Source organism: Pezoporus flaviventris, unplaced genomic scaffold (assembly GCF_033815535.1).
Source record: "Pezoporus flaviventris isolate CSIRO_AGI_PZ_B2104156 unplaced genomic scaffold, CSIRO_AGI_Pfla_v1 ptg000005l, whole genome shotgun sequence".
NCBI classification, from domain to species: domain Eukaryota; kingdom Metazoa; phylum Chordata; class Aves; order Psittaciformes; family Psittacidae; genus Pezoporus; species Pezoporus flaviventris.
The window spans coordinates 19,312,964-19,332,504 of NW_026892553.1; the positions used below are offsets into that span (position 1 = coordinate 19,312,964).

The 19,541-nt window shown below is 43.7% G+C and overlaps 1 protein-coding gene, 1 long non-coding RNA gene and 1 other non-coding gene across 5 annotated transcripts in view; all 3 read left to right on the forward strand.

The window, feature by feature from the left end:
* The window catches only part of LOC133265562 (uncharacterized), a 377,264-nt gene that overhangs the window by 217,127 nt on the left and 140,596 nt on the right, over positions 1–19,541 (forward strand). Inside the window, exon 2 of the long non-coding RNA XR_009742019.1 lies at positions 16,171–16,839. This is a non-coding gene — a long non-coding RNA (uncharacterized LOC133265562). The remainder of the gene's footprint in view (positions 1–16,170; positions 16,840–19,541) is intronic.
* On the forward strand, positions 794–19,189 carry RBMX (RNA binding motif protein X-linked). Of its 3 annotated transcripts, XM_061446207.1 has the most exons (11): positions 795–936; positions 5,015–5,141; positions 5,342–5,448; positions 10,752–10,923; positions 12,047–12,163; positions 12,532–12,646; positions 12,753–12,878; positions 12,955–13,058; positions 13,539–14,785; positions 15,673–15,761; positions 18,245–19,189. In XM_061446207.1, the coding sequence occupies exons 1-9, from the start codon at positions 871–873 to the stop codon at positions 13,844–13,846; spliced, it is 1,242 nt and encodes a 413-aa protein (XP_061302191.1). In that variant the 5' UTR covers positions 795–870; the 3' UTR covers positions 13,847–14,785; positions 15,673–15,761; positions 18,245–19,189. The 3 variants fall into 3 exon arrangements, with proteins under 3 accessions (XP_061302192.1, XP_061302191.1, XP_061302190.1); XM_061446208.1 differs by having other exon boundaries at positions 794–936; positions 12,970–13,058; positions 13,539–15,761; XM_061446206.1 differs by having other exon boundaries at positions 13,539–15,761.
* On the forward strand, positions 5,198–5,271 carry LOC133265650 (small nucleolar RNA SNORD61). Its single transcript, XR_009742042.1, has one exon. It is a non-coding gene; the product is annotated as a small nucleolar RNA SNORD61 (small nucleolar RNA).

Sequence of the window (19,541 nt, forward strand, 5' to 3'; positions counted from 1 at the left end):
TCCACACCCGGGCCAGGGGTTGCCTTCAGGGACGTGAAGGTTTTGGCTCCAGCCACAAAAGCCGAAGGTCCCAGTTCAATGTCAGAGGCTCTGCCCGTGCTGCTCTGCAAGGCAGGGGAGTGCAGGAGCCGCCTGGCTGCTCGGCTTCTCCTCTGCACCTTAAAGACGACCTCAAAGCTCCTCCAGCTCCAACCCCTGCCACGGGCAGGGACACCCTCCACTAGAGCAGCTTGCTCCAAGCCCCTGTGTCCAACCTGACCTTGAACACTGCCAGGGATGGGGCAGCCACAGCTTCTCTGGGCACCCTGTGCCAGCGCCTCAGCACCCTCACAGGGAAGAGCTTCTGCCTAAGAGCTCATCTCAGTCTCCCCTCGGGCAGGTTAAAGCCATTCCCCTTGGCCTGTCCCTACAGGGCCTTGTCCCAAGCCCCTCTCCAGGTTTCCCAGAGCCCCTTTAGGCACTGGAGCTGCTCTAAGGTCAGGCTTCATGGACTTCAGAACCTGCAGCTGACACAACTGTTCCTGCAGCCATGCACTGGCACTGCTCTAAGGTCTCCCTTTAAGGAGCCTTCTCTTCAGTATTGACTTGTACCAGAGCCTCTTTTCAGGTTTTAGCCCCCCACCAAAGCAGAGAAAGACTTAAACTGGATTTTAGCAGCTCAGAAATCAGGGGTGGAAACGCAAGATTTTGTATTGTAACCTTTTCTCTAACCCTGCAACCTTTAAGAATTACATTTGATGAGGTTTTGATGCAGGTTGTGATGTCTGCAGTTGACAACAGTGGAGGCACACCAGCTCATGGTGTCCGGCAGCTCCTTCCTTTAACACAGCCACAGGGGTGCCCCAGCTGTGACGCCAAGCTCCAGCCTCAATGGTTTATGTGGCAATGGCAGGAGCAGTGCTCTGGGATGGCTGCAAAGCCTGGCTGAGAAGCAGGGTGAGTACAAGTGATGGCTGGAAGCTGAGCTCCGTAAAGCCTGACAGATACTATTCCCCCTGCACTGAAGGCATCACTGTCTTTAGCAGGTAGACAACATCTCCATCTTCCTATCTGTATTTCCCATTGATTTCCCTGTTGCCACCCTAGTTTACAGCCTGTGGCACTGTATTTGCATTACCCCTCCAAAACCTCCATGTCCAACAATTTTACCCAACTCACCAATTAGTAGTGAGCTACCCTTACCATAAGACAGCACCAGGCAAAAGGAGTAAGACTAAAGGGTGTATAATAATTAGTTTGAGTTGTCATTACAGGCTGCTCCAGCTATGTCCTGGAGCCCTGTGATCCACCTTGTATTGATAAACTGAAAGGGGCCACAATTAGATGCCAAAGAGGTGATTTGGGAGAAGGACACTGGGGAGTTCCAGTTTAGAAATGGTTGACAAAGTGCCAGAAACAATTATTTTGTGCTGCTCTCAATCCACTCCAAGCTGAGTTTTATAGAGGAAAAATGTGGCATTTCTATAAATACCTATTAACTGACAGCTGCCAAGAAAATTGCTCTTTGTCAGGAAAGTATTAAACTGATCGTTCCAGTTATTAGTTTTTGAACTATGTCTCCAGAGGGAATGACATTCCCTTCTTTATTCATCCCGAATGGGACTTATGTGATCAGATTATTCATTACTCCTCATCCCCCAGGAGGAGGGTAAGAATTAGAATTACATATTCTCCAGGAAAAAGACTTCTTTCTCTGCACTTGAAGCAAGACCGTACCTAACCGATGTAGTGGAATGCAGTCAAATACTCCTCCAGCTTGGAACTAAGGTTTTGTTAAGAGTCCCAAGGAAGATGCCTTGTAGGACAAAGGACAGAAGAATTTGGCCCCAATTATGTTCATGCTAATCCCATTTAGCCACATGTACCGTATTTGTCAACAAAATGAAGCCTGGAGCTACCAATGAAGTATTTTACTCTTAATCAGAAGAGGGAAAAGAGACTGTAGTTTGTATTTGCTTATCTTTCCAATTCTTTGGAGGTGGTCAGCAAATACACCGCTGCAGGTCACGGAAGCACACAGAGACATCACACAGGGAGACCAGTTTTAGCCTGGTTCTTGCAGGGCTAAGAGTTTGCCTTAGTTTTCACTATCCATTCCAGGGAGACTCGGAGATTGAAATTCTTCTGCATTGAAACTCAAATTTGAACCTTTTTTCATATGATAATTGGGCAAGCTATGCCATTCTTCCCCAAGTGCATTGTTATCACCTGCACTGCCCTCCCACTTCATTACCCAAGCTCATCCTTCCCTTTTCCCATGCACAGTAACAGCATCCAGTAACTCTTAGCATCCACGCTGGAAAAGTGATCATCTTTAAGCACGGTCTAGAGAAGTGTTTGAGAGCCACCTCCTTTTGTATTCTCAACAGATCTATGAGGCAGTCTGAAGCAATGTTGCCTTCTGCTTTCTGTAACACAAAGAGCAGCTGAATATCAGCGTCTGAACAGAGGCGACTGAAAAACTGGAGAGTCTGATGTTCTCTTATCAGGATGCAACCATTATTCAGCTCTGCAGCTCTTGAGGGAACTGAGCAGTACCAGTAGCATCTATAGACTCTGGAGACTAACTCCTCAGAGCTGACTGGCATCCCTCAGCACCTCAGATCCACAGGGACTGGCTGCTCGTATCCCGTTATTCAAACCTGGCATCAGGTGATGCACTTGAGTTTCTTTTTTAAGTCCTCTGGTTAATCCCAGTGGGATTTCAGCAGGTATATTTAATAATTTATTTGCCTTTGATACATCTTGGCACTGTTCCCTCACTGCACAAGGATGAGGCAGGAGGGATATGATAAACATTCAAAGAACCAGCAATTCCGTCAGTTTTTGCATCTTGTGGGACTGTAAGAGCCCTTCTTCAAGGAGTAGGAGTGGGCGGTATGTGCAGATCCTGACCAAGTTCACCGTGCTTGGGGAGTATTTATAATGAATGGAGACCTGCAAAATAGCTGTCCTAAAAACCACTCCAAATCCATGACCAGGCATCCTCCTTTTAGGTTTCTACCAACGTTACAGAAAACCCTATTCTTGGTTTGACATTAGAAGACTGAGTGGGGATTAGACTGGGTGCTTTCACAAGTAACACCAGTTTAGATAATCTACACATTCAAACAGTGAAAACAGCCAGATTTTGGATGCACAGGCTTCCTCCTCACTTCTCAGCTACCAGGTTCAGCCAGCAAAAGAAAACAGCCACAATTAACCTTCAGGTGTAATTAGAAAATGGGAGTTAAGTTGAAGCAATGGAAAACGTTAAGAGCATGTTTCATTTTCAACCTCGTTTCACTTCACTGTCAGTCTCCAAGGAAGGGGCACTGACATACACACACGTTAATTTAACTAATTAAACTTCTCCAAAGCTAAGCTGCCCCTTTCTGAGGGAGCTCTCCCGCTCAAGCGGGTCGCGGAGCTCCGCAGCAGGGCACCCCCCGCCCCATCTCCCTGCAGGGCCGGAGCCTCGGAGCCCTCCGGCGGGCCGTTGGCCATAGCTGCGGGAGGACCGAGCCCCGCTCCCGGGCCAGCCCCCGGTGCCCGCGGCCTCCCCCAGCCCGAGCTCCCCGCCGCATGCATCCGGGTCCCCGGCCGGCCTCTGACGTCAGCAGTATAAAGCCCTGCAGCGCCTTTGTTCGTCCTCATTGCGCAGTTGCGGCTCGGTGTGAGCGGAGGTGAGCGCTGCCGGCCGAGCGGAGCGGGCCCCGCGGCTCGCCGAGGGGTACAAGGGGCCCTGCCCCTCGGGAAGGCGGTGGCGAGGGGAAAGGCGCGGCCTGTGGGTGAGGGAGCTGTGTTCCGCCGCTGCGGGCGCGGGGTGAGGCGCGGCGGGGCCAGGCGGGCCTCCATGCCCGCCCGAGCCTGGGGAGGGTGGGGGGAGCATGGTGAGTGTGGTGGGGAGAAGGGGGGTCCTAACCGCGTGAGGCGCAGTGGCCGCCATTTTAGGTGCGGGGGGATATGCCCGGGGTCCCGCCGCGTGGTCCACCACGTTCCCGAGGAGGACGGAGGGAGGCCGGCCCAATAGCTCCAAACGGGGCTGAGCTGCGCGGTCGCGTTAGTGCCGCGGCGGTCTCCGGGCGCCGGGAGGGAGAAGTCCTTGCCAAAGGTGGCCGCCATTTTGTGTCAGTGCCTGGAGCCCGCGGAGGGTCTGCTGCCCCCCTCTTCCCCTCCACCCGCTTCCCGGCCCGCCGCGCGTCTGCCCGGGGACACGGAGAGGGGCCGCCGCGCACGCCGCGGCCTCATGGGCTGGGCGGCCCCGCCGGCCTCGTGCTTCCCGGGGGGCTTCTTTGTCCCCGCTGCTCGTCGGGGGGAGCGGCGCCGGCCCTCTCTGAACCCTGCTGCGGGCCTCCCGCCACGGGGCCGGAGGGGTGCGAGTAACGTTTGAACGCAGGCGCTTTGCCAGGCACTCCGCGCTTCTCCTTTGTCGGGCTACTCTTTGTGGTTTTGCCTTCCTCGCCTTGCCTTAGTGGTGGCCTTACTGTGTACAGCTGCAGTGATGGTCTGGTATTCGTTCAGGCTGACACGTTGTGTAGGCCAGGACTTCGGCATTGTCCCGATGTGCTTGAAATGGCTTAAAGAATGAATTTAAATTTGGACTGTTGGCGGAAACTGACTTGAAAGCTAACATTTTGGTATTGCTTTGACGTATTAAATACATGTATTTAAACATCTGTGACAGGATTTAGAGGGAGTGCTTGGGTTGAGGGTAACAAGGCAGTAACCCTGAAAACTTACCATATTCACTGATGCTGCTTGATCTGAAGAGTTATCAGTGCCTTGTCCCACTTTTTAAACTATTTTTACTGTTTGAAGTAGACGATATGTGACTAAATAAATGAAGTTAATACTGCCCGTTGTTGCTTCAGTCTTAAAACTATACATTTGTTCTGTTCTTTATCACTCCTGACATCTTGCTCAAGAAAATGTGCTTGTTATTTTTGAGGAGTCATTGATATTGTATGGGTGGTATTGGAAGTTTCTCTTGCAGTCTAATGTTTTGTTAATGACGACCTTATGCTCTTAATAGGTCACTTTCAGAATCAAAATGGTTGAAGCAGACCGTCCTGGGAAGCTTTTCATTGGGGGCCTGAACACAGAGACAAATGAAAAAGCCCTTGAGGCTGTATTCTGCAAATATGGACGCATCGTGGAAGGTACAAGGAAAACCCTTTCTGTTTTAAGATACTAAATAATAAAAAGCAACAAAATAGCTGTGATGACTCTTTTGGCGTTGATCATCTGGAAATGATAGCGCTTTTATGTCCTCTAAGAAGTTCTGAGCTTAAAAGGTTAAATAAAGGCTAGATATTGCTGCCTGATTACAGGGAAGGGTAACCTGGCTTTCTTTTTGCAGTCCTTTTGATGAAAGATCGTGAAACCAACAAGTCCAGAGGATTCGCCTTTGTCACATTTGAGAGTCCAGCAGATGCAAAAGATGCTGCCAGAGACATGAATGGGAAGGTAGGAATTGAGACCAGTTACATGTTGCTGTTGCTATTGACCAGCAGTATTGATCCGTGGGGTAAATTAGCTAGTAATAAAAATTGGAAAGACAATGGGTTAGGAGATTCTGGAGGCAAATCATAACTTGGTCAAATGCTTCTGTCTCCATGAAGCCGGAATCACTTTCTCCCAATTATAGACCTAAAAACTAGAAAGTGAAGTCTGGCTGTCAATACTACTTCCTTTTTTTGTTTATTTGGAGGGCTTTTTAGTAGTCAGCTCTTAATTCTTGCGTGCTTCTTACAATGCTTTTATCATATTTGAATGCAGGATTGTATAAATTACACTGTAGGGAAGTGACTGACTTGAAAAGCATTAATGGTTCCCTTAACGTGGGTTTAACATTACTTCCCTGCTGCGCTTGCTTTATGTGCTATCTGGTAATGTGTAGGTGACTCCTACATTTGTGAGTTGCATCCTAAATTTACTTAAGATGTTTGAGGAGCATCTTGCCAGTTAATGTAAAATATCTTTGGAGTGAACTAGCAGTTGCATTTGCTTGTTTACATCCTGCAGTGCAATGGTGTGACTTTAAAAGCAAATAAATAATGCATCTGTGATGTCTTTAAAGAGAAACCTGGAGCAAAAAAAATCTGATAGATACATGGGTAGTTTGTCAAAGGATTGTAGGCTGTTGCGATCTATGTCTGTTCTGATGTGTTTGAGAAGCTAGATGTAAGTTTGCAACTGGTCAGCAGCTGTTTATCTTCATAGAGGTGCTCTCTAGACAGTGAAAGCTGTCTTTGTTACCTTGAATTTCTGGCTCTGGTCTTTCATGCATAATCTGGACAGATGTGTTAAGGTCATGCTACACTGGTATTTAAGCAGTGTCTCTGAGATGCCATTTATATAAGATGAAGAAATCTCTGTTCTGGTTAATGAACATTTGGAATTTTGATAGCTATTTGTCTTGGTATAAGACTTTGAAATGAAAGAAGAGTGTCAGTCATTGCAGTCAGTAAGTAAAGCGTGGTGAAAATTTGTACTTTGGAAGTAAACAAGCTTGCTGTAGTGTTCACAGTGAACACAAATAGTAAAACCTACCTTGTTTTGTGTTACAGCAGCTTTCTGCTCTGTAGGCTTAGTTTCTGGGTGCTTCAGGGCAACCTCGGGACAATAGTGTTACTTCCTGTGGAGACTTACTTCTTTCTTAAACAAATTAGTTGCATTGTCAAGGCAGAGAGTGGCAAGTTAGTAATGTCCTTTCTGTACCAGCCTAAACATCCTTAAAGGTGCTTCTTCTATTGAATTTACATCTCCATTGTGTAGTTTGCTACAGTTCTGAAGACCTAACTGCAGGTTCTCAAACACAGATTTCCTCACTGAACTTCAAGCACCAGCAGTTGTCAGACTGAAAGGACTTCAGTTGCCAATCTGAAGTGTTTGTGGAGTGCAAAGTTCGCATGAAAATCCCTCTGAAAGTAATCACCAACTCTTCTAAATCTTAAACGTTGTGGCATGTGTTTGGTCACATTGGAAACATTTAGGAAAGTAATACTTAGTGAAATAGCTAAATCAGATTGAATGTGGCTGAGGTAATGTCTCCATAGTCTGGAATACACCCATCTGCATCATTGTCAAGAAATCTGGAAGAGTACTGCCTTGTGGAGCATTGTTCTCATAGTTTCTGCCTTCAGCACTACAAATCTAAAAGTACCTTCTCAGCTTTGGAATCTGAACAGCAAATAGTGTATGAAAAGAATCTTCACTTGGGATTTGGCCTAGAATGATGTCTTTAACATACCTTGCTTGGTTGCATATGAAGGGTGTGGAAGATGTTCATGAAGTAGTCTTTCGTCTTCATCTTCAGAAAGCCTTCTGTACTGTAAATTCTGCTTGTACCTCACGAAGACTGCATCCTAGATGTGAGGAGGAGTGATGGTTAAGGCATGCTGTAGGAAGACAGCACTGTAATAAATCACAACTTGGGAGTTTCCCTGTTCATTTCCAAATGCTGGATTGGAGTGCTCACGCAGAAGAAAGACAAGCAGCACTGTGCTGGCAATAGCTCAAGCAGTCTATAAAGAGATAGTTGGCCTGTTCAGCCAGGGGGAAGAGTTCTGCATCACTTGTGTTACCCACTTTGTCATTCCAAAGGAATTCCAAGTGAAGGCTAGTAGAAGAGGTTGACTTAGATTCTGCAGGAGTGAATTTGCTTTAGATTTTTTTTTTCTTTGCATGTATTCATGCAAAACATCCAGTGTTTTGCCCCTTTGGGGTAGGGGTGGGGAAGGAAGGGAATTAATAATGTTTTAGTCTAAAATGGTACAAGCACAGACTCGTCTAAGCTTACTTGAAGATTAACTTCAGTCCTGCAGAAAGAGGTCAGGAGATAACCATTTTGGAGTGGGGGTGGAGATTTCTCACTTCAATTACTTTCTGTGCAGGATTGGATCAATGTTAGCATGTCTGAGCAGCACAGATGAAATGCCAAGAGTACTATACCATAGCAAATTACCAGCCTTTTTTAAGGACCGCCTTACTTCACTGTAGTCAAGCCAACATCCTGATGTCATGAAATGCACATACGTACCTGGACACAAGTGTGGACACTGCAAGTCTCTAGTGGTCAATTAGTGCAGTAGCCTGTTCTCCTGATCATTTTGTTTTTTCAGTCCTGAGGGCAAAATGAATAATGCAAGAGAGGATATGACCTTAGAGGAAACATCCAGGACAAGCCAGAGATGCAATTCCAGCATAGACCTGCCAAGCCAGCTGGACTGTGTTAAGGGGTTGGAAGCAAATCCTACAATCCAAACAGCTGTCTAAACTGTACTCAGCAGTGCAGAAGGTTGTCTTCCTCTAACCAACAAGAAAGTGCTTCCAGTTCTTCTGGTGAAAAAGCAATAAAATACGTAGAAGCTCAGCCTTGTAAGAAATGATCTTCAGTTCTTGAGTATATTTGGTGGAAGGAAGCCCATTTGATCTGCCATCAAGGAATGTGCAGCAATGGTGGAGTCACTGCAGCATCAACAGTACAATGAACCATTTGAGAGGAGCCCCCTGTGTTTCATGCAAGTTTCTCTAGCAGTCTCTTTGGAATACCTGATTTCTGACCTACTCCTGAAACTTTCCAGATTTCATTCATCTTTCCCATTGGAACATGGAACAGTTTGCAGGACAGTTCTCTAATTGGTTTTGGTTACGTGCCTCATCTTACAAAGCCGTATAGATGATTGTTCATTCCACATAGAGGTTTTATGATTGCCAATCTATTACTATCCTTAAATGACTCTTTATCTTCAATTACTGAGCTGCTTTTTAGCACCAGGGTGACTCCACTTTATGGTGCCCATATCATAGTAAAAATGGTACTGCAACACTCTGATTCAAGGTTATAAATGCCAGTTAATGAGTGTTCATGTTGAAAACTGGTGCTTTGGGCTCATTGAAAAATTCTTTGAGATGGCTTGTGTCAGTTTTACCTGTCAGTGGGATGAGAGCTTACTTCTTTGATCTAAGAACCTATAAAATGAAGTTGTCCCTTCTGCTTTAAAACAGGACAAACTGACTAATATCTTCTGGTTAACAAAAGAGGAAAAATAATCTCTTGGACCTAATGCAAGGTCTTTTTGGACCTTAGGCATAACCTTTTAAGACTGCTTGCATGAAGCAGCTTCAAAACAAAACCCTCTTGCCTAGGTAAGATGCATGAGTGCAAGGCGGAAGGAAGTAGGAGGAAAAAGGAAAACAGTACCTCCTACATAAAAAAACTAAAGAACTTGGAGTGAGCATCCAGGTTCTCAGAACCCATGTTAGCAGAAGGGGATGGTGTTTGGTCTCCAAGCTTCAAACAAGCTGGCAAGAAGCTATCAGGAAACAGGATAGCAGTGGCCATGATGGCAAAGCTTAAGGCTTCAAGCCCACTGTTCCTGTTTTGAGAAGGATGACCGAGACAGATGAATGATGATGGCAAAATAACGATGCAAACTGCTAAGTTCAGTGATGAGAGGTACTAATGCTTGCTCCTGGAATGGGTGAGCTTGTCATGCCAGAAGGCTTTTGGAGGAGCCTTCCATAAGTAAAACACATTTATGAAGTCAAAGCCAAGCCAAATCTGGTGTTGCTAGTATTGTTCAATTTCTTTTCCTCACATTGGACCTGTGAATATACACACAGGTTTTCCAAACAGTAGCTACAACTAGGTATTGCGGAGGAGTACCTGAGCTACTGAAGTGGATGAGTTCAGAGAGGCCTAGATTTCAGTGAAGAACAAAAAAGACTCAGTACCTCAGTAAAATCCTGTCAGCAGCTCAGAGTAATGCATCGCTAGCAGTCATATTCTTGTTCATTTATTGCAGCTAAGAAGTGCCATATGCAACACTTCCTGCCTGTATTAATTCATTAGTTGCCACAGCAGAGGTAAATATTTGACTGCTAAAAAAGACAAACTGTGTTTGCCAGGATAAATGTGTGCAGTAACTGAACTGCAGCAGAGCTTGTGATAGCGGCTCTGCTGTAATTATCAAGTGTTTGATGTACAAAGATTATACAGAGATTTGATGAATGAAGCTGTTACTCACTGTGTCTTTAGCACCTGCCCATGTTTGAGGTACAGTAGTTGGCTACAAAGTTCCTGTTACTGCAGGTCTATATTCCAGAAAAACCTTCCACTTTCAAACTCCAAAAACCCACCACAAAGCGTCTCCACTCTGCAAAAGCAATAGAGTAAATGTAACAGTCACCTCTTTTAAAAACCCAGCCCTGAAACAGTAGGGAAGTGGGGTGAATTCTCATACTTGCTCTGCTTTGTAGATGCTGAAATTACTTCTAAGTACTTCAATGATCACCGTTCTGTCAGAACATCAAGACAATGTACTAAACGGCCTCCCCATTGCCAGAAACCCCAACTGAAGCTAAGATACCTTCAGCTTAATCCTGTAACTACTGGTGCAGTCCTAGTTTGGTACAAAAGTCCATGGCAATTGAAAGTAAATTGGAGATCATAAATGGTGTTTCATTTGCAGAATAAGTGACATGGGGCTGCCGTAATCATTGGATACTTGTGTTCACTGAAAGTCCTTTCTGATGCTGCTCTGTATAAGGTTTTTTTTTTTCCATCAGTACCACAAGAATGAAGTACTGTAGAAATTAGGCCCAACATGCTGCTGAGTACATGGCGACTAATGCTGACGACTCAAATCAGTTCTAGAGTTGCTCTAACTTTATAAAGTGGAAGCCCTGTAATAATGAAGCAAGAGGGGCTTAATTTAAAACATACAAACGTGACTGAGCACTGAGTAAAGCAGCTTCTTCTTTAGTCATTAGATGGGAAAGCAATTAAAGTGGAACAAGCAACCAAGCCATCCTTTGAAAGTGGTGGGAGGCGTGGGCCACCCCCCCCTCCACGAAGCAGAGGTCCTCCCAGGGGCCTTAGAGGTGGAAGAGGCGGCAGTGGCGCGAGAGGACCACCTTCAAGAGGGAGTCACTTGGGTATGTATTGACCTCTCTCATTATATACTTGGACAACATACAAGACAATCCCATTGGAAGATGACAGTAATCCTACTGGAAAAAAAAAAGTCAAACAGCCGAATAGTGCACTCCTTGTTCTTTAATAAACTGATGAAATGTGATCTCAGCAGTTTAGTCACGTTTTTGATTAGGCAAGTACACCTTAAGAAAAGGCATTCAAATCTGAAGATTCCCTTCTACAACTAACACTCCACTTGGCTTTTTGGCTATGAAAGAAAAGCAAAACTCCTGCCCTGCACGTGAGAAAGGAAGCTTTCTGATATTCAAGTTGAAAAAGTGATTCTCTTCCACCAGGGAAAGGGAACTGCCTTTCGTTCTTACTAGCAAGAGGTCTAAACAAGTTCTAGAAGTGATCCTTCCAGGTCATAGTGGGAGCTAAGGAAGCTAAGGCTGCTTTGTTATAAAACAGTGTGTTGAGTTGAAGCTTTCTGAAGTGAAAGGATAATGTATTACTTGATACTGGATATTCTGTAACTTAAGATACAACTATTTATTCAGAGACTTTTCAGTATCAAAAATACAGCAATTGATGGAGAGACTTTCAGTATCAAAACAGAACTGTCACTTAAAAGCAAGCAGCACCTGAGGTATAACAGTAAAAGCTGTAATGCAAAAAAAAAAAACCCTGGAAATAGTGAAAACCTCCTGTCTTGGAGAGTCTGTAGTAGGTTCTGCAGACTCTGTAGTGTCTCTGTTTCCTCTCTGTAGGATCTTCTCTAGTACATCTTCCCAGGTGGCTCTTGTCTTCTGAGAATAGTAGCTTGTTGAGTACTTAGCTGATACCTGTAATCAGTCAACAGCTTGTCTTTCTCACTTGGGTCATACCCTGTGGCTTTTGCATAAGTTCTAAAAGACAGTTCTTGAGAGCAGTTTAGGCTTTGGACAGTTAGCTTGATGGGCTCTCATTTCTGCCAGTAGCATCGAGTAGTGGCCAACATACAAGAGAAAGCTTTGAAGTCTAGTTTTACAGGTTTACTGTTGATCACATAGTGGTAATAATAGCGCCTAGGTTATTGTAGTTCAGACTTTAGGGCATATGGGTGGGTATCACAGAAATAACAAGTTGGTTCATGGCTTCTAGGATCTTCTCGAGGGCCACTTCCCATGAAGAGAGGTCCACCTCCACGAAGTGGAGGCCCTCCACCTAAAAGATCTGCACCTTCAGGACCAGTGCGTAGCAGTAGTATGGGAGGAAGAGGTAAGAATCTCCTGAGTTACTTTTGTTTACCTAATCAGCTGTAGCAGCTTAGTTTTAGTTCAGGAACTGATGCGAATCGTCAATTGTAACTTAAATGTGTTGTGGGATAATGTATTGTTTGCCTAATCTACCAGTTCTCTTCATACCATTATCATTTTGTAGCTGGTTGGGATAATTTGGTGTGATATGATATATTTGTTCTAGTGCTGCTGTAAAACTGTACAAGCAGAAGTGTAAAGCATTATAAATGTAGGCTACAGAGATACTTTTAAATCCCTATAAACAAGGATATTATCTGCTAATGCTTGCCTTGAGGAGTCTTTCGTGTGGCTAAATGATAATTAAGAACTTGGACTCTTCCTCTTAAGCTCCTGTGTCACGCGGAAGAGACAGTTACGGTGGTCCTCCACGCAGAGAACCGATGCCATCACGAAGGGATGTCTACATGTCTCCAAGAGATGACGGCTACAGCACTAAAGATGGGTAAATTCCCTTTACTAATTTATAGTTTGGCTTTTTTATTCAGAGAAGGATTTTGATCTTTTAAGGTGTGACATCTGACTGACATCTCACTTCTTGTTCTTTGTAGTTACTCAAGCAGAGATTATCCCAGCTCCAGGGATACGCGGGACTATGCGCCACCTCCTCGGGACTACGCGTACCGTGATTATGGTCACTCCAGTTCACGAGATGAATACCCCTCTAGGGGTTATAGGTACCTACTGTTGGATTTTTCTTCTTGTCATTTTATTCTTGCCATGATCTCGCTGACTTATACTAAGTCTTAGTAGTCTTTCCTCCTATAGTGATCGTGATGGATACGGTGGTGGGCGTGACAGAGACTACTCGGATCATCCAAGTGGAGGCTCCTACAGAGATTCATATGATAGTTATGGTAAGAATCCCATTTTGAGGATCATGTATTAAGCTGTACAGGTGTCATAAAACTTGATTTTTACTAGGTTGCTTGTGTTTTACGGGGAAGTGGCACGCTTTTTTTCCCCCCTACAGTGAAAGTGCAGTTGTTGGTTACCATCATATTAAATAAGCTGTAAACTAAAGAAGCAAAATCTACAGTTCAGAATTGCAACTATCTCTGGAAAATGTGGCTGAGTTTCTTCTCTAAAATAACAAGCTGTTCTGGAATACCCAGTAAAGAGCCTGCCTGAATAAACACCGTCTTCAAATCCACTCACTGCCTGCTATGCAATCCCCACTTTAAATACCATTAATGTGGCAGATAATATTAAGAACATCTCAATACATACAAAAGAGTAGCAGTAACCATTTAAATACAGCAATTCTGTAAATTCAGATTGAAATTGTTCTATATAACTTATGGTGTTGCCATATTACCTGACCATTGACCCTGCAGGTAACTCACGTAGTGCTCCACCTGCACGAGGGCCCCCGCCATCTTATGGTGGAAGCAGTCGCTATGACGATTACGGCAGCACACGAGATGGATATGGAAGCCGAGAAAGTTACTCAAGCAGCAGAAGTGATGTCTACTCAAGTGGCCGTGATCGTGTTGGAAGACAAGACAGGGGTCTTCCCCCATCCATGGAAAGGGGCTATCCACCTCCTCGTGATTCTTACAGTAGTTCAAGCCGCGGAGCACCCAGAGGTGGTGGCCGTGGTGGAAGCAGATCCGATAGAGGTGGAGGCAGGAGCAGATACTAAAAATACTCTTTAAACTTTTGGACCAAGACAAATTACTTCGCAAACAAAAAAAGCAAAGTGGAAGTTGTTCTATCTTTACTACCAGAGGACTACTAAAAGGAAAAGTTGTTTTTACCTTTTTTTATTGTTGCCTGTTAAGTTTTCCCCTCCATGACTTATGCTTTTGTGAGGAAAAGTTAAACCAGTGTTTAATTTCATTTCAAAATTGTTAACATTTCTTTCAAAAAGCAGATGTTAAATGTATAAAACTTGAGCTGTGTACTAGTGTTGTAATTTTCCAAGTAAAGTTTCCCTGAAATGCCACACTTCCCATCTGATTTTCCTCATGAATGGAACAAGCAGTTCATAAGAGCTTCCACACAACATCCAGCCATCTAACATGGAGATGGATTGTTCTACATGTTCAGCATCTCATTCTTAAACAAAGTATTGCTTGTGTTGGAGGGTGGTGGGGCTGTTCCACACAGAGTTCAGTTGTGCCTAGAATTTGAAGTCACAGTGTTCTCAGTACAAAATACCTTCAGATCCTTGTGTAAAGAGAAAAATAGAGGATATCATTCACTTAACCTGAAAAAGCAAGTGGATAATGCTATTTTCTGCCTTCCTACTGTTTCATGGGGAGTTTGAAAGGATCTCCCTTCCAAATGAATCTCATGTACATGTAAGTCAGCTCCAGAATACTGTAACAATAAAACCCCTTGACCAGTTCCATCAAAGAAGCTACAAAACGATGCTTGCTCATACTGTTTCCAATTTTTGCAACTCTGTAGTGTTTCACTTTTAAAGGAACATCTTTGATTTCCAAAGGAGAAAATAAGATAAGCACAGAAGTCTTTCTCTCCAACTTCTCAAAGGCTTATGGCTTCCTAAAAACAAGTGAATCTTTCAGCATTCCACAGCTGATTTAAAGCATCAAATGCCTGTGAAACAGCAAAGATGGTAAGCAAAGCAAACTAGTTTTTCCAGTCTAAGTCAAAATTGAACCAAGTTATCTTCCTCTAGTACAGTAAAGCCAAGCTGCACGTCATGGCAATGGAAATGCTGTCTAGATTTAAAAAAAAAAAAATGGAAAAGAAATACTTCAATATATTAAAAGTTCTCCAAATTCAACATTCCTTCTTGGATAAAAGCATTTAATGGCACCAGTTTTGAAACTAAAGCTGTAACGCAGCTCATTGTAGACAGAATATTGTCAGGTAGGGTTGGGAGGGGGTATTTTGTGCCCAGTATCTTACAGTGAAGATGCTTAAAGAGGCTGCATATACTGTATTATAACAAAATTAAAGCTTTGTGAAATCCGGAATTGGTTTAGCTTGCCAAATAGCAGAGTTTGAAGTGAGCCATTGCAAACTTTAGTTGGATGCCTGAATCTCTGTACTTTGACACTGCGTTTTAGGGATAACTAGTACATGTGGCAGAACCTGTGGCAAGTTGCTCTGACTCAGGTAAAGCCATGAAGTTCAAAAGATGCTCTTGAATATAGTAGACATGAAGACCTCCAACTAAAACCACACACCCAAAAGCTTTGTACTACTGTTTAGACCTCAGTAAATTTTTGTCGTTCAACTTATGGATTTAACATGGCAGTGCATCATTGACAAGGAATGAGAATCCATAAGCCATGCAACCTGTCACTATGCCATTCCAGTCCATTCCAAGCCAGTGAATCCTCCACCACTTAGAAGAGAAGTAGTAAAACTTGCAACAGACTAATGTGCAAACCCAAGCTTGTGACTGTTTTGAAATGGTGGGGGGGGAGCACTATAGGTTGACTTATGCTGTAAAATGTACTTCTCTTAGTTTGTTGTATCCTCTCTTGATTGCAGGGTGATAGCTTCTAGAAGATAACCACTGAGGTAACGCTGGTTCATCTGTGCTGATGGCAGAGATGATGGTGCCTGTACCAAAACATAAGGTAAAGATTACTCCGGGGTAGTAGCTGGAAGGGGGATTTCTTGTGGTTCTGTGCTTAGAAATGGTCAGGCTGAGAAGGCCTGGGGAAGAGAAGCTGCATGGAGACCTCAGAGCAGCTTCCAGTATCTGAAGGGGGCTGCAAGGATGCTGGAGAGGGACTCTTCATCAGGGGCTGTAGTGATAGGACAAGGGGTGATGAGTTCAAACTGAAACAGGGGAAGTTCAGGTTAGATAAAAGGAAGTTCTTTACTGTGAGGCTGCTGAGGTGCTGGCACAGGGTGCCCAGAGAAGTGGTAAATTCTCAATCCCTGGTAATGTTCAAGGCCGGGTTGGATGGAGCCTTGGGTGCCATGGTTTAGTGTGAGGTGTCCCTGCCCATGGCAGGGTGGTTGGAACTGGATGATCTTAAGGTCTTTTTCAACCCAAGCCATTCCATGATCCTACATGGACTAGTAATAATTTCCATTTCCTGTTTGAATTTTGGAGGAGGAGGTTTAAGTAGGCTTTTTAAGCCAAGTTAGGACTGACAGAGGCTTCCTGTCTGCAGAAACTCATCCCCATTTGGGTGCAGTTGACCATAAATTAAGATTACAAATTGTAACACTTTCAGTCATTCTGCAGAGAGTAGTTAAGTCCTAGGGATCTTTATAAGACCAGACCATAAAAATACAAATTGGTGTAATAAATGTGAGTACTGGCATTTAATCAGTCTTGTAAAACATGTGATTTAATGATTATACTGAGCATAATCTTTGATTAGGAATTAATCTCTGCAGAGCTCCTAGGATTAAATTGCAGAGCTCCAGCCATCTCCAGAATGGTTTAAAGCTTTGCAGTTCAGCTGTGTTTCATGCCTCTGAAGCCTACCCTATTAAAACTACTTTGCAAGCAGGTGTAGGTGCCACTATCTTCAGATTAATGTGGAAGGATTACTCTTTCTTTGATTACTCACCCGGAAAAAAAGCAAGTGGTCGTGTCTGTGATGCTAATACAGCTTTTTGTACAGCTTTTCTACTAAATGTTATTAAAAAAGGAAATAACTTTAAATGTGGGACAAATCTGTTAAAATTTAGTATAAAGTGATGCATAAGGACAAATCCCTTTCCCAGAGGAAACTTGCACTTTTAATGTCATTTGTAATCAAGTTTTCGAAGTACTCTGTAAGTGGAGGAATGTACTTTCTGTTGGTTTTAAATACTGCTTTTGAGAACCAACTTAGAAGTGGTGAAAAAAAGCTGTAGTTGAGGCTGTTCTGCATCTGACACGTGGTCACTGTTTGCAGGGTATTGCCATCTTGTATGAAGGATGCTTCTGGTGCAGACAGTGCAATGTCTGCAGCCTCAGTTGGCTTACAGCTTATTGTTTTTAGAGTCTCAGCAACTAAGTTGCTGTGCAGTGCCTTCATTAATGGTCTATTCTGACATACTCCTGATAAATTGCTGCTGTTACCTTGATAAGGAAGAAAGAGATGCTTTACTTCAGCATGCTAGATTGTATTTCAGATCAAATACAGAAGCGTCAGGAGTACTTCTGTTATAGGAAGCTCTTCTCCTCTGCTCCCACACCAGCCTGCACAAAAAAATAGCAGGAGTCCATTATTAAATGTATGGTTTGAGGCTGATCCAAATCAGGAATCCTTTAAGGAAGGGATGGAATATATCCTAGGTGACTTTCAAAGTGTATGCCAAATCATCATCTAGGTTGTGTTAGAAGGTTGTCAGCTTTTATTTGTATGTGTGTGCTTCAGTTCTCTGTATTATCCGGGTGGGTTAAAGTCGGTTACTGTTGGCAAGTGACAAAGCTGCTCTCTTTTGGAAAAGGGAGCCTTTTTTTCTCAGTTCACTGGATCCTTTTTCTCAGTTCCTGGTGGTAGTGGCCATGTTGTAATTAATAAAGAAATGAACACCAAAGCACACTTTTCCAGCCTACTCTGCACCTTAGAAATAGTTCCAAATTTATAACAGGCATGGTGCCAGAGTTAGTTTAGGGGGCAATAAATAGAGCTTAACTCATGGCAGGAAGGTAATACTGACTTTGTAAAATGTAAGCATGTAATTCTACAGATTCAGCAAGCTGTTCAGCTTCTCTTGATTACAGGTTTATAGCACGTGGGTACTTACAGGTTGATACCAGTGTGCATGTCAGTTCATTACAGGACTCCTGAGTAGCACGCTGAGATGGTCAAGAGCTAGTGGGATTTTGTGGCAGGCAGTTTGTAGGGGAAATACACACAGATATTACAGGGGCTTTACTTAGTACATGCTCTGGAGACAATGCTGTACAAGAAGTGTGCATTAATACAAGCAGTGCTCAGACCAATTTGATCGTTGTAGTTAGCTACTGATACATTGTCATACTCTTGGCACAGGTTGAATACCATCCAAATGCACGCATTGTGTGTATAAAGACAATCATCAGGAAGATCATTTAACTGTTTTGTCTCCTGGTTTCTGAGAGTGTACTAACTTGCATTTCCTTTTTCAGTTACAGTGACCAGAAGAAGGCAGTGCAGCAGTGGGTATGCAGTGAAAAATGGAAGGATAACAAAACACAACTGTGAAAGCTTGGCTTTTGAGTATGGTGTTCCCCACTGTTTGTTTTAGTGGGCTGTGTTACCATTCAGAGTTGCCTTTGAAAGTAGCACTACTAATTTCTTGGATATAAAAACATCAGGTGGAGGTCATTTGCTGCCTGCCAGCAGCAGTCAGTAGATGTGCTTCAGTAGATCCTGCAGCAGAAAAATGCTCTGAGGTTGCCCTTTATGTGGGGTGATATCTGTTTACGGTGGGGGGGGAGAAAGCAAGTTACATAAAAGGGAGGTTTAGTCCTCTGAAAGGCAGAGGACTAAGTTGTTACAAATTCTTCACCAAGAAACCATAAGAAGTTTTATTATATCGTTACATGTAGTTTTCCAGGCCTTCTCAATGAGAGAAGTGTTGATGTACTGAGACGATATTAGTGATAAATCCCCAGAATATTGTGTGTTCTTGCATGTACTGGCTTCTTGCAACCCTCCAGACAGCACTGCATCTCTCACAAGATGCTGTCTTCAAAAGTTGCCCTTGGTTTTGATGCATTTTTATCTTACATACGTGTTCATGTGCCAGTGGATGTGAGAGGAATCCTCAGGCACTGCTATTCCATGTAGAAAACTTAACTTCACATTGATTGAAGTACTTAACAGTCATGGCTGATAAAATTTATACTGTGAGAGACATAAACTGATCTCATTTAAACCACTAACACTCAGTTTATAATGCGTAGTTAAAGCATGCATATGTTAAGGGGTTTAAAACTGCCTGTGGGTATTGGAGTATCACTTCAACCATCAGTTGTGGACTGCAGATTGTAGGAGTAAGTGTATGTGTATGTAGCAGATGGGTAGAATTGCAGTATTTCCCAGGACTAATAAAGGTACTGTTAACGAAACTGTGGGTTTGGTTTTGTCTGGGGGGGAAACGGGGGTTTCTTTCTTTTAATTTGAAAGAAAATAGCCATTACTCAGTGCCATTTGCATGGTGGAAAATATGACTGGTGTTACATACCGATGGAGGTGTAGGGCTACAAAGTGGTCTTGGAGAGTATATTTGCTGCAGGAAAGAATAATGTGCTGGGATACTAAGAAACTGCTTTTTCAGCAGTAGCTTCCAGGGTTACTGCTGTTCAGGCTGAACCAGATCATCCCAACTGAAAGGTAAAGCCAGCATCTGAGCTGTCATACAAACTAAGATTGGTATCTGCCTGAAATGCTAAGTAATGAGAATGTACCACCAGTGTGAAC

Coding starts and splice junctions, on each gene's coding strand:
- RBMX (XM_061446206.1), top strand. CDS start 871: ATGGTTTATGTGGCAATGGCAGGAGCAGTGCTCTGGGATGGCTGCAAA. Junction 937..5,014: donor AAGCCTGGCTGAGAAGCAGG/GTGAGTACAAGT, acceptor TGCTCTTAATAG/GTCACTTTCAGAATCAAAAT. Junction 12,164..12,531: donor CAGTAGTATGGGAGGAAGAG/GTAAGAATCTCC, acceptor CTTCCTCTTAAG/CTCCTGTGTCACGCGGAAGA.